Genomic DNA, 12,514 nt, shown 5'->3' on the forward strand with positions numbered 1-12,514 from the left:
TAGTATCATTCACGCAAGTTCTATCATAAAATTGTGCAACATTGTTTGCATTCCAGTTCCAAAATGAACGCGAATGTAACATATACAAGCGCGACGAGCACTTTAGCTGAACTTATGGGCCTCGAGTCGGATGTAAGAACGGACAAGCCCGAAGATGAACTGGACAACGACCTTGATATCTCACCGGTGACATTGTCTTCAGCCTGGTCCAGAGTGGCAAGACTACTTTTATTATCTTCGATGGCCGTTGGCGGCAGCGTCGGCAACGTCTTCATGATTTCCGCGGTAGTGGTCGAGGAGCAGTTGAAGAAACGAGGTCTGCCGGTTGTTATTCTATCCTCTCGTGAATCTATTGATATCACTATCACGGTCACTGTCAAACGACAGGAAGTCACTTGCAGCACATTGTATCGTCTCACGGACTTCGTGCTCACTGTTGTGCATCCAGTTGCATTCCATTCAATTTCAAACATTATTAAGTTAAATCATAAATAATTTCTGAGCTCGATTGAAACGAATTTGTGGTCACAAAAACGAATGTCGTATGTTTCCATTTTGGAAATATCGTCGCTGAGAGTTTTGATCACTAAAGCAGTGTTTTAAATTGCACTATGTTTTGTGTCTATCGTATTTGTTTTCATAATTTTGTTTCTAACGAGTACGTTAACCTCATATTCTCGAACTCAATTGATACATAAACTGAGATTATAACGATAATCCTCTTCAGACTGTAGATTTAAAATTTATATTTCGTGTTTAAAATTTATATTTCGTTTAATAATTTTTATCATGAATGCGTATAGTTTATATGTCTGAGATTAAGAATTCCAACAACGAGAACAGTTCCTTGATGAGCGAATTTTTGGTTTTCAGGAAACGCGTTCCTCGTGAATGTTGCGTTGGCAGACTTATTGGTAACGGGCCTTGTGATACCAGTGTCGGTTATCGTGATCCTGGCCGACCATGAAGAGTCATTGAGCACATGCCGATTCGAATGGACACTCGAAGCTCTATGTGTTTTGGTCACGGTGTTAACATTGGCAACCATCGCAGCTGAAAATTACACTCGCCTTTGTCTACCGCCGGAAAGGTAAGGACACACTTAATACCCGTGACTTCGAGTTTCCGTCTTCTCTTGCTTCTCTCTCAGCTTTTCATAACGAAAACTACCTCATCAACGATCATGTTACAAGCTGCTGATGCATAGAAGTTGAAAAACTGAAACTGATACATGAAACGTGAAACTGTTTCGCGACGAATGTAATAATAATGACGAAATGTCAGTAATTTTAACGGATCGGGAAAATAAACGTGTACTTCTATCAAATATTTCAATTATTTTCTGGCCCTTTAAGTGAATAATTGAGGCAATCATGTGTTATGCACCTCCAAACTGATGACTATAAACTAATATCCGTGGATGTGCAACCACCTAAAATTTTAGATGCATTCTCTATCACGTCACAGTGTTTCTAATTCTACAAAGCAGAGTTAATTTTTATTTGTCAATTCGGTAAGGATCAAAATAAAATAAATCGAGCTCTTGTTCTTTTAAAGTTTACTGCGAAAGTTCAAGATAAAGTTATTTAGTCGGAAACTGCATTGATAATTTTTCAGAAAAATATCTTTCTGTTCCCTGATGTCTCGCGAACAGCAAAATTGCGGGCAGTGCAGACCGACAAAGGCTGTACTGGCGATGATTCACGTAGACGCGTTGTACGGTTCACCGCTTTTCTATGGCCGACCCTGTAGCAACGGTTGCTAAAATATTTAAAATAGCATCGAAATCGTATTTAGCATGCATCTAAAAATAAAATTCGACGTATTTTATAGAACGCTTAAAAAAAATAGCGTGAATGAATTACTATATATATTTTTATTTTTTTCGAAACATACTAAAATCAGTTTTCTCGCAAATATCTTTGTTTAATATTCGTTGGACGAAATTACGTGCAGAATGTTCGACTACAATTCCGAATCTTTCCAGATCGATCAACGCTGGTGATCAACGTTTGCTGTACGCAATTCGTGGCATTCCAAACACTTTTTCCTCCGTTTTGATTTCCATTGATGCGAAAACTCTCTGCGAAGCTGCACAATTTTTAAAAACGCGTTCTCTGCATGTCAAAGGACGCAGGCGTCTGGATAATACGTCGTTAACGAGCTCACTCAGAATAGTTCTAAATTTTCTAAAAATTGAACAAAGCGGTAAGCGCATTATAATATTTACTAATCCGATTAGCTAATAATCCAATCACAGCCGATTTAGTCGATAACGAACGTTGCTTCCACCGACAATGGTGATAAATTCTGATTTGCACCCTAAAGAGATCAAATTGAACTTCCACCAATTTTGGTGAAACTTCCACGTATTATAATGCGAATCTTTGTTATTTTTATATGCTCAAATCTTTCGTAGAACTTTTTGGTACAGTGAGTCAAAAAAGTATTCGTACACCTAGTTTTTTTACAATAGCTTTACACAAACAAATGGTACACAAACAAAAACTATTTCGATTACTAGTCTACTATGTACAAAGATAATGTGCAAATGAAGAATTTTTATTAACGCATAACAAAAAAAATAATGCAAGAAATACTAATATTTAACAGCAAAAAAAGTATTCGTACACTTATAATTCGACTGCTAAATTTTAAGAAGCACACATGCATTCTAGCAATACTGACCAAAATGTAAACAACTGTTTGTTTACATAGTAGCATTGGCCTGTACTGTGTCTCTTGTGCATCTGTGAACTCGGTACAAGCATTGTGACAGCGAAGAAAAGTGAAATACCAAGATCGGTGCGAGTTCGGGTCATTTTCCTTCGAAAACATGGGGAAAATTATAGAAAAATTGGTAAAGAACTGAATTTAACTTTCACAACAGTGCAGAGCATTGTTAGAAAATATGAGAGAACGAAAACCACAGAAAATCAGCCACGAACAGGTCAGCCAAGGATAATCACACTTAGAGAGCGTCGGAGTATAATTAAAGAGGCTACAAAAAATCCATTTGTAAGTGCTCGAACGTTATGCAACGATATCGCGTCAACTTCAGGGGAGAATATAAGCTCTCAAACGGTACGAAATATTGTGCACTCTGCTGAAATATATGGCAGAACTGCAAGAGAAAAACCGTATATTAATAATATTGTAGCGACCGTTCGTTCACGATTACCAACGGTGCGATTGTATTAGACACGATCGAGAAATAACGATCGGCATGCGATCTTTTTCTGTTCGTCGCCGAGGCGTTTCGCTCTCTTGCCTTGGTGGCGGTCTCCGCGTACAGAAGTCTCGTGTGTACGCTCCGCAATAAAGAAAACTCCGTGTTAATAAATCGAGGGTGATGAAAAGGATAATTATTTATTCTCGCTATCCACCTCAATATAAATTGATAAAAGCGTCTAGGTTTCTCTAAAACGTACGTAAATAAACCCATCGAATTTAGGAAACGTGTTATCTTCTCGTATGAGTTTAAATTTAACATTTTTGGGTCAGATAGGAAGAGATTTGTTTGGAGGAAACCCAATACTGAGCTTCAACAAAAGAATATTAAACTAACTGTGAAACAGGGCGGAAGAAACGCAATGATATAGGGCTGCATGGCGTACAGTGGTGTTGGAAACATTACATTTATCGATGGGTTAATGAATGCCACAAAGTATATCGAGGTGTTGTGGGATAATTTAGAAGAAAGTGCAGCTAAATTGAGCCTGACTGGAAATTACCACTTACAGCAAGACAATGACCCAAAACATACAGCAATAAAAACAGGAGAATGGATACTATACAATATTCCTAAAAATTAATTACACCACCACAGTCCCCGGATATTAATCCAATAGAGAATTTATGTCACGTGTTGGATATAGAAGTAAGAAAAAGAAAAATATCTAAGAAATCGGACCTACAAAGAGTAATTTTAAAAGAGTGGCAAAAAATATCAAAAGGAACAACTCAAAAACTGGTGGAATCTATGCCAAGAAGACTGGGAGCCAGTATTGAAGCTAAAGGAATGCACACAAAATATTAATTGCAACAGAGTACCGCAATAATCATAAACTTTCAATTATAACGGAAAGTGTACGAATAATTTTTTGGTTCTCAAATTCTCGTATTTCTTGCATTACTTTCTTGTTATGCGTTATTAGAAATTCTTCATTTGCACATTATCTTTATACATAGTAGACTATTAATTGAATTAGTTTTTGTTTATGTATTTTTTGCTTGTCTAAAGATATTGCAAGAAGACTAGGTGTCCGAATACTTTTTTGACCCACTGTATATGCTCAAATGTTTCGTAGAACTTTATCGCAGGTTCTAAAGTTTTCCTGTAGACTATACAATTTTGTCTCGGGTTCCGAGCATTGTACCGAAGCTGAATATTGTAGTCCTTTCACGACCGCCACAGTGTCGCAGGTCCTAGAATATTTTTTCGTAGACTCTAAAATGTGTCTGCGGACCCTAGAATATCTTCTCGGTATTCTACCTAAGTTGTCCAGTGAATATGACGACCCTGATTGGAATATCTCGGTCCTCAAAGGGAAGGCCGGCTTCTCAGAGAAAATTGTTAGGTCCGACGGGAGCGTCGCATCGATTGTTAGCGGGTCCGTTGCGCTGCGCTGTTTGCTTCGGCGAACATTAACAGAGACGATGTCGTGACTTCAAGCGTTATTATTGCCCATGGCAATACAGAGAGATTACGAGGTATCACGGCAAAGTTTAAGGGTGCACGAAAATGTGAATGTAACTTAACGACGTTACATTTATTTCTACATTAATCTCTACATTAATTTTCTACGTGTACCTCTTGATATGAATCTAAATATTTTTTATTTCTTTCCAATGTGTCTTCAGTTATTTATGATCGATTGCTTCTCCGAAAAAGGAATACAACCATGACTAAATATTTCTTTCTTTTCTGAAACATTCCTTGACAAATGTGGTGACATTGGAAGATAGGAAAATTTGAAAATATTAAAAAGAAGGAATAGAATTTTATACTTGTGTTACGCACAAGGCATGTGATAAAATGTTTTGTTATTATGCATAATTACGTTTTCTAAATTTTAATGAATTTCAAATGAGCGGTTCGCCTCTCTGAAAAATTGATTTTCTTATATTGTTATCTTTCTTGCACCCATTAAATCGCGTCTATATTTCCGTTGTGAATACTCACTCTGAAATATACCGTCATATCACACGAAATATACCGTCATATACCGTTACAAATGCGATTATTCTGTGTCGGAGTTCTAGCGAACGTGCAATTTCGGTAAATCATCATAATGTAGTTTGATAACGGTGATAATGTCGTTCGCGTTATACATGAAATCATAAAAATTAATGACCGTAGCACCGGGGACTGAATTTATATTCCTAAATTATTGGGTATTATGTAGAAATTCTTTTTGTGGACACCGCGGCGAGCAACGATCTTTCGCGATTCGTCGTCTGGGAGCAATAACGATCCGAATTCCCGGCGGTGAGTACTTCGCTTCATCAGCACCGAAAACAATGGTGCGTTTACGAACCAATTCAGAGTCGCCGGAGTTCATTAAATTCCGCATTGATGCGTTAACGAAGCGAACTAACTTGGTGATTGCAACTCTCGTAGATCGCACCGGGCTGCACGGTGTATGTTGATCGATCGTCTGGTTATTTCTCGAACGTTAGAAATTTCGTTTGGGTAACAGTCAAACGATGCTAGTGCACAACACTGTACACCGCGAGCGATCTTGAAGTTCGTGGGTGGAGCCAAGGGAAATTAGTGGGACGAGCCAATGAGGCATGATGCGACGACCCCATGGGGCCATTTATAGGAGGCGTTAAACGGAATCGGTAAGAAATGTTAAAGAAAATTAGTGGGAGATGATAAGGAGAAATTATTGGAACTTGTGGGCGAAAACATTCGCGAGGGAATTTATAGACGCGTGGCGGAGAGACACAAAACGTTCACGGGAAGTTTAACCAATTACATTGCCATAACCATGATTTAAATGTCGCGGATAATCGTAAATAATCTCGGAAACATTTTTTCCGAGAAGAACCTCCTTGGTCTTGCGCCAATAACCTTTAGTGGTGGGCGGTGCCAACTGTTATCTCTTCCTTGGCCGAACATGTGTGATACACGGCTTAATCCCCAACATGACAAATCATGTTTCACCCAGGTTAAAATGGTCTACAAGGTAGACATTCTCACATCTTTTCACAAATTTTCACTCGCTGTACGAAACAATGTTCCTCGATAAATGTATTATCATTGAAAAGAAACACTTTTAATATTAACGAAAAATAATTTTTTCTCTAGATTCATATGTTGTAAATTTAAAATATTAGGTGGTTTCAATGAAAACTGCTGATTTTTGCTAAGCATTTATTTCAATGACAGAGTGCGTGCATCAATTAAAGCATCTGTTCTCGGAAGCTATGAATTTCCTTTACCTTTCTGGCCATTCTACAATGAAAAAATGCTCTGTATTTTGATCTACGAATTACGGAATTACGGAAGTGTGGATCTCCCAAAGCATGTTGCGAGGGTCAGAGTGCGGTTAAATCTTCCACTCGAGTTCCGTCAGCTTTTGTTTCATGGCTATTGCAACATAGGGATTTCATGCAATTGACGGTCGTTTTTCCGTCGAATAATCATTTAAACACTCCAGGAGTTGTTGAGATCGTTCGATGATAATTATTTCCATTGATTTCAAGAACTCATGAAACACAGCACCCCCTTGTCTCATCAAATAGAGAGCATTGATTTGTAAGAACAAACACTTGCGTAAATGTAGGATGGAATTTGATGGCTGAACTTTAGTGGGAAATATTTACACTTCGAAATGAAATGAGAGATATCTGTTACCGTCCACAGCATACGTAAACAACAATTTACTCGTTTCGATGCAATCTCCTAATACTGTTGTGACTTTAATTACCTTACTTGGAAACGCATGGTTATTATTACTGGCATCGTTAAGGTAAATATTTCGTTGTCAATCATATGAACAGTTTCAAATAATGTTATTTCCATTTTAAATAATATTGGCAGACAACTCAAAATTTGGATAAAGAATAGCGAGTTTCAAATTACTTTTTCTGCAATTACTAAGTGCAGAAGGATGATTACAAGACTACGTCTGTTTTGCAGATTTTTAAAGTGTTATGAAACGTATAAATTAAAAGAAGGCGATGGCATTTATATATCCTTTTCTCAATGAATAATCTCTTAGTCAACGAAGGAAGCTTCTCATCAATTCTAGGTTTTATAATATCGCCATATTTTCAAGGACAAATCAGAAACAGCTTCATAACCAGACAAAGCTGAAAATCTTTAGTAAAGAGGAAAAGCCTATGTGATTAATTATTGCATCCTCTTTCTATTACCTAATCTTATATTGCATATCAGGCAAGCTCTTTTGCACACCTAGTAATTCTAATGTATACAATTTTCTCACCCATCAGAGATTGATGACAATAAAGACCATGATTAGACTGTGGATCTTTATGTAAAATAAAAACTCTTTTCATGAATTACAAGATAGTGGAACTACATAGTTATTTATTTCCTGAATAATTTTAATGAACCGACAGCAAAAAATAATATTTTCAAATTGTATAAATACTGTTGTTATTTTACGCTTGACCTACCGATTTCGGTTATAAACGCATAAAATCCGCAGTCAAACGAACACACGAAACAAATAAGAATATCATTAACGCCAATCCGATTTCGTTCACAGATACGCCATTCTCACATCGAGTCGCGTGACAACGACGATCATAAGCGCCTGGCTGATATCGGCGATGACGGTGGTGCTCCAATCGACATTGGACGGCGGTCCGGACTTTTGTCGGCGTCGTTTTAACAGGATAGCGTTGGAGCAGGTAATCGGGGCGAGTCTGCTGCTAGGTGTGCCAACGTTAACGACCGTCTTCCTCTACATCAAGCTGGTGATCCGCGTCCGACACGCCACCAGAGGCTCGTACAAGCCGCCGGTCGCCTTCTCGTGGGACTACGAGCTGACCAAGGCAAACATGTACAGCAGCGCGATGTTCCTGATATTTTGGCTGCCGTTCTTCGTTGCCATTTGCCTGAACTCGTTCTGGCCGGTCAGCGCACGCTACCTCTACAATCTCGCCTGGTTCGCCCTGTCCAAATCCTGCTTCAACAACCTCGTCTACTGCGTGGCCGACAGACACTTTCGCAGCGCGTACGTGAAACTATTCCATTATTGCTGCTGCAAGACTACCGTCAGCTTCTCGAGGAGGACACGAGGCGATCCCGCCAGAAACGCCAGCGACGTACGTCTCAGGGTCCACATCATCCACTCGTACACCAGCCCAGCGTCCTGCAGGTCCACCAGGGAATTGGGCAGACCCAACGGCCGAGACGTCTACGAGCTCTAAAAACGAGAGCGTCCTACGCGACGCGAACGATCGCCGTCCAATTCATACTTCTTCTTTGCTGCCTCTTCCAAAACGCTTCTGAGACTGACTTTCCGCAAGTCATTTGCGCCAGAACGTTACGTTTATCCCAATGAAATCAGCTTCATCGAATTTCAATCTGACTTCTCGATTAACCTGCCTGACTTTTTTTATCTCGTTTCGCTCGAAGTCACCTCATTTAATGAAGCATGCGAGGGCTATTCTTATGCGCAGTTCACTGGTATTTTGTTTAAATTAATTGCGAGTTTTCAAAGACTTAATTAATTCAGTTTTGTCTTGTTTTGAGCCCTACGTATAATGTACAGCTAAATAATTTTTGGGGGTTTCCCCGGTAAGGTTTTATTACACGAGGACAAACTAATTATGCTTAACAAAGAACGTACACCCCCATTTTATCAGACCGCAAAAATTTCGAGATCTTAGGGTACGAATAAACTGCGGATTCTTATGCAAAATAAAAGTTGTCTACCTCAATTGCAAGCCACGGTTTCGATCGACATTAGTCTAAGAGTATTCCAAAATCTGTTCGATGTATTTTCTGACTCGTATCACTTTTTTTATCAAGCAAAGAATCTACAGTCTAATCGTAGAGGCCGATCTTCTGAGTAACACATCTTCTATGTATACAAAATTTTATTGCAATTCGTTGCGTCATTCAAAAAAATTAGATCTTTCGTATTATATAAATGCACTATTGTCTTCAATCTGATGAAATTTTCTTGGAAATATTTTAGTTTCGACAATACGTTAGAGCCAAACATTTGTGCAAACGCTCAGATATGTACCTGCTTAGCTTTGTTTTATATTCATTCATGCAACAAGAGCGAGATCGAAACTGTGATCTCTTGTCACTTTTTTTTAAAGAAATCCTGTCATTCGCTGTTCCTGTATCGAGATGAAAATGTCCTAACTGCTGACTAGACTCGGAGCGAAATGAAACAGTTAGGAGATTGTAATCAACACCGAAGCAAACAATCGCCGTCCATTTGAAACTTTACCCTGCTCACGATCAACCTGCGTGTACCGTTTAGACGATTTATCGTCACTAACATTAACATCATTTGTATAGTTGACTATCTGGTAATGATAACAATTTTACAACACATTCCTTGGTGCTGCTTTTCAAAACATTGACTATCAGTTTTATTACAATATAATTCTGTATATCGGATTTTATTATACTTTCATGATCATTCGACTGTTTACAATTTCGTATACTAATATCATTCTTTCCCAAAGAAAACACTTCAGGCTTGAAACGTCTTAATATAAAAATGTGTGGCTCATGTTACTCACGATACAAGCGACAAATATATAAATAGACGGAATAAAAATTGATTTTGATCAATACTAAACAAAGAGGTAAAACATTCGTACATTCGTGTCTTTTCATTGGACACAATTTCGTTAATAATTATATAAAAGTAACTAGAAATGAGAAACTAAGGTTCGCATGTGAATGAAATTGACGTAAATGGTACACGAGGGTCGAGAAAGTCCTTCTATTTTTTTCTTGCCATGCATTAATATATTCTTCCAACTCCATTCTCCTATGAGTCGACTGTTTTATATATTATACAATGAAAAGAAAGAGAGAATCGCTGTACAGTTCTTTAATTTTATAGACGGAATTGCAGAATGATGTTTCTATTTTCTTACATAGCGTTTTCTAGTTTATCAAAGTCCTATATATTCTCTACTGCAACAGGTTAACTTGCAGCACTTATTTCTAAAAAAAAAAAAGTAATATATTTTAATTCTATCTCGAGGCCTGTTCTATGAAAAAGCAGTTGAAGATAAAGTTCTGAAGACTGAAAAAATACAAGCAACAAAAGATTAAAACCTACACAGGTTTGCGAGTGCGTTCGAACAGTCCACAACCGAAGTAAAACCACCTTCCATAACGCAATGAATATTTGAAGAATAATAATATATTATGTAACAAGTAGGATCTGTAGATGTGACTGAAATCACGACTAAAAAACGTGTACTCTTTGGACCTAAACAAACACGAATTCCCGAGATGTAATTTTGGGAAAAGTTTGATCATTTTGACTAATTCTGTGTACGAGAGTTATTAAGGCGCGATTGTAACACTTATTTAGGCATAAAAAATGAATCACGAGAAACCGGTGAACGAAAAAAATATATGCATATCGTACAAATGATTTCATTAATATCAATCTTTCAATTATTATATGCAATTGTTCCCAATAGTTTTCTTCAAAACGCTCATTTCGTGTTTGCAATTTGATACTACCTTTCTTTTCTATGTAATGATAACAATTATTTGTAATAATTCTTTGATACAATGAGAAATTAAAAGTAACAGTCGTGAAGTGAAAACAATAGAAATGAGAAGAAATATGTGAAAATTGGATTGTGAAAACAATACACAACATTTCATGAAATCAAACAAATGAGGAACATTTGGAATGCGAAATTTATAGAATTCAATATAACTGTCGTTAATTAATTACATGCACTCTACTGTATCTTCGAACCGGTGTATTCCTGCAAAACGAGGAATTTATTGTGGCAGTAACAAGAAAAGGGAAAGAAATACTCACTACACGATGAGCTTTCAAAGGACAAAAAAAAAGGGAAATGCATTCATTGTAAATACATAATAGCAATTCGTATACATATAGGTAGTTGGTCTCCTAATTCTATTTATTAATTGATAATTATCGCAGCAACGTATCACCTGACTGTGTGTATAAATATATTGTATGTTATAGATCTCTCGTGATGAATTGATCCAAATGAGACGAGTCTAGGACCGGGTGGTATATCAGAGACAAGTATGTATCCTGAAGAGCCACTAGGCCAGCATTTGTTCGAGACAATAGGTAGCATACGGTCTCTTTGGTTCAATTCATTCCAGGGCAGCTATACATGCCTTCTGTCCATCTGTGATCACACTTTTAGGTATGATTGTTCGGTAATTGCGGCATTATGTACATTGCAGCCTTAAATTTTGCACAACTCAATTAATCATATCACTTTTATTACGATTCAAGGCGATTCCACGCCGAATCGACTACTTTTGTACTTGGAATCTTTTTCTACTTAAGTTATTTTTTATGCCAGTTGCCACAATGAAAACATATATTTAAAGGGAAAAAAACCTTTTAAGACCTAACCTAGAAGTCAGATTTCTAAAATAAGAACGTTTTCAATATTTTTATACTGCTCATACGTTTATATTTATAAAATTCTAATTCTTTTAGTTCAACATGAAAAGCAGAAATTGAAAAATTAAATAGCTGTGACAATTCGAAAAAATGAGAATAAAAGAATAAAGAATTTCTACTATATAGTATATGTATAGTATACCACGTGTTAGAATTGAAAGAAATATGTACAAAAATGATTGATTTAGCGAATAATGGCTCTTTAACAGAAATCATCTTACTTTATAATCGAAGAACATCTTCGAAACCTATTTGATCTAAAAAGTTCAACTGCTAACATTGTAGTAAATGGAAGCAATTCATTTGGAAATCTAAAGCGTACTATACAAAATTAATAATGATTTGCGGGAGGCAATGAACTCGATCCAATACGTTGTCTGCTATAAACAAATTGGCATTAGATTCTAATCATTCTGCAGAGTTGTACAAACGGCGTTCCGATTCTATATTGCAACTATTCTTGTGAAGCATGTTGATAATATTATTATAGTTATGAGATAATTTAAGACACTCGGTGCTAAAGAAAAACCACAATATTCCAACTACGGAAAACAGAGGATACGTTTAAAGGCCATCTGCTCGACAATAATACCAATAACAAATTATCAATTATTTTGCTACGCTGTATAAGAATTGCAACGCCATAGAAACAGTGACCTAAGCGAAGTAAACAGTGTTCTATGTAAATCTAATGACAATTATAATTCTCTCAAGTACACATGCTATATTCATATTATACTTAATATTAAAGAGTACAATCTACAGAATATATTAAAAACCAGAGAAAAAAATATGCAGGGTTTGTTTTCAATGTTACTTTTATTGGCGTTACAATTCTAATGTGACAGTAGTACATTTTCCAGCTGATC

At 36.9% G+C, this 12,514-nt stretch overlaps 1 protein-coding gene across 1 annotated transcript; it reads left to right on the plus strand.

The window, feature by feature from the left end:
• The first annotated feature begins 63 nt into the window (after window positions 1–63).
• Window positions 64–9,194, plus strand: LOC144468484 (adenosine receptor A1). The gene is made up of 3 exons (XM_078178000.1): window positions 64–316; window positions 874–1,090; window positions 7,743–9,194. The coding sequence occupies exons 1-3, from the start codon at window positions 64–66 to the stop codon at window positions 8,407–8,409; spliced, it is 1,137 nt and encodes a 378-aa protein (XP_078034126.1). The 3' UTR covers window positions 8,410–9,194.
• The last annotated feature ends 3,320 nt before the right edge of the window (window positions 9,195–12,514 follow it).

This window comes from Augochlora pura, chromosome 1 (assembly GCF_028453695.1).
Source record: "Augochlora pura isolate Apur16 chromosome 1, APUR_v2.2.1, whole genome shotgun sequence".
In the NCBI taxonomy this organism is placed as follows: domain Eukaryota; kingdom Metazoa; phylum Arthropoda; class Insecta; order Hymenoptera; family Halictidae; genus Augochlora; species Augochlora pura.

Excerpts from the sequence above, each read along its gene's own strand:
- LOC144468484 (XM_078178000.1), top strand. The coding sequence starts at position 64 with ATGAACGCGAATGTAACATATACAAGCGCGACGAGCACTTTAGCTGAA. Across the intron at positions 317-873 it reads GGAGCAGTTGAAGAAACGAG|GAAACGCGTTCCTCGTGAAT; the intron begins GTCTGCCGGTTG and ends TTTGGTTTTCAG. Across the intron at positions 1,091-7,742 it reads CTTTGTCTACCGCCGGAAAG|ATACGCCATTCTCACATCGA; the intron begins GTAAGGACACAC and ends TTTCGTTCACAG.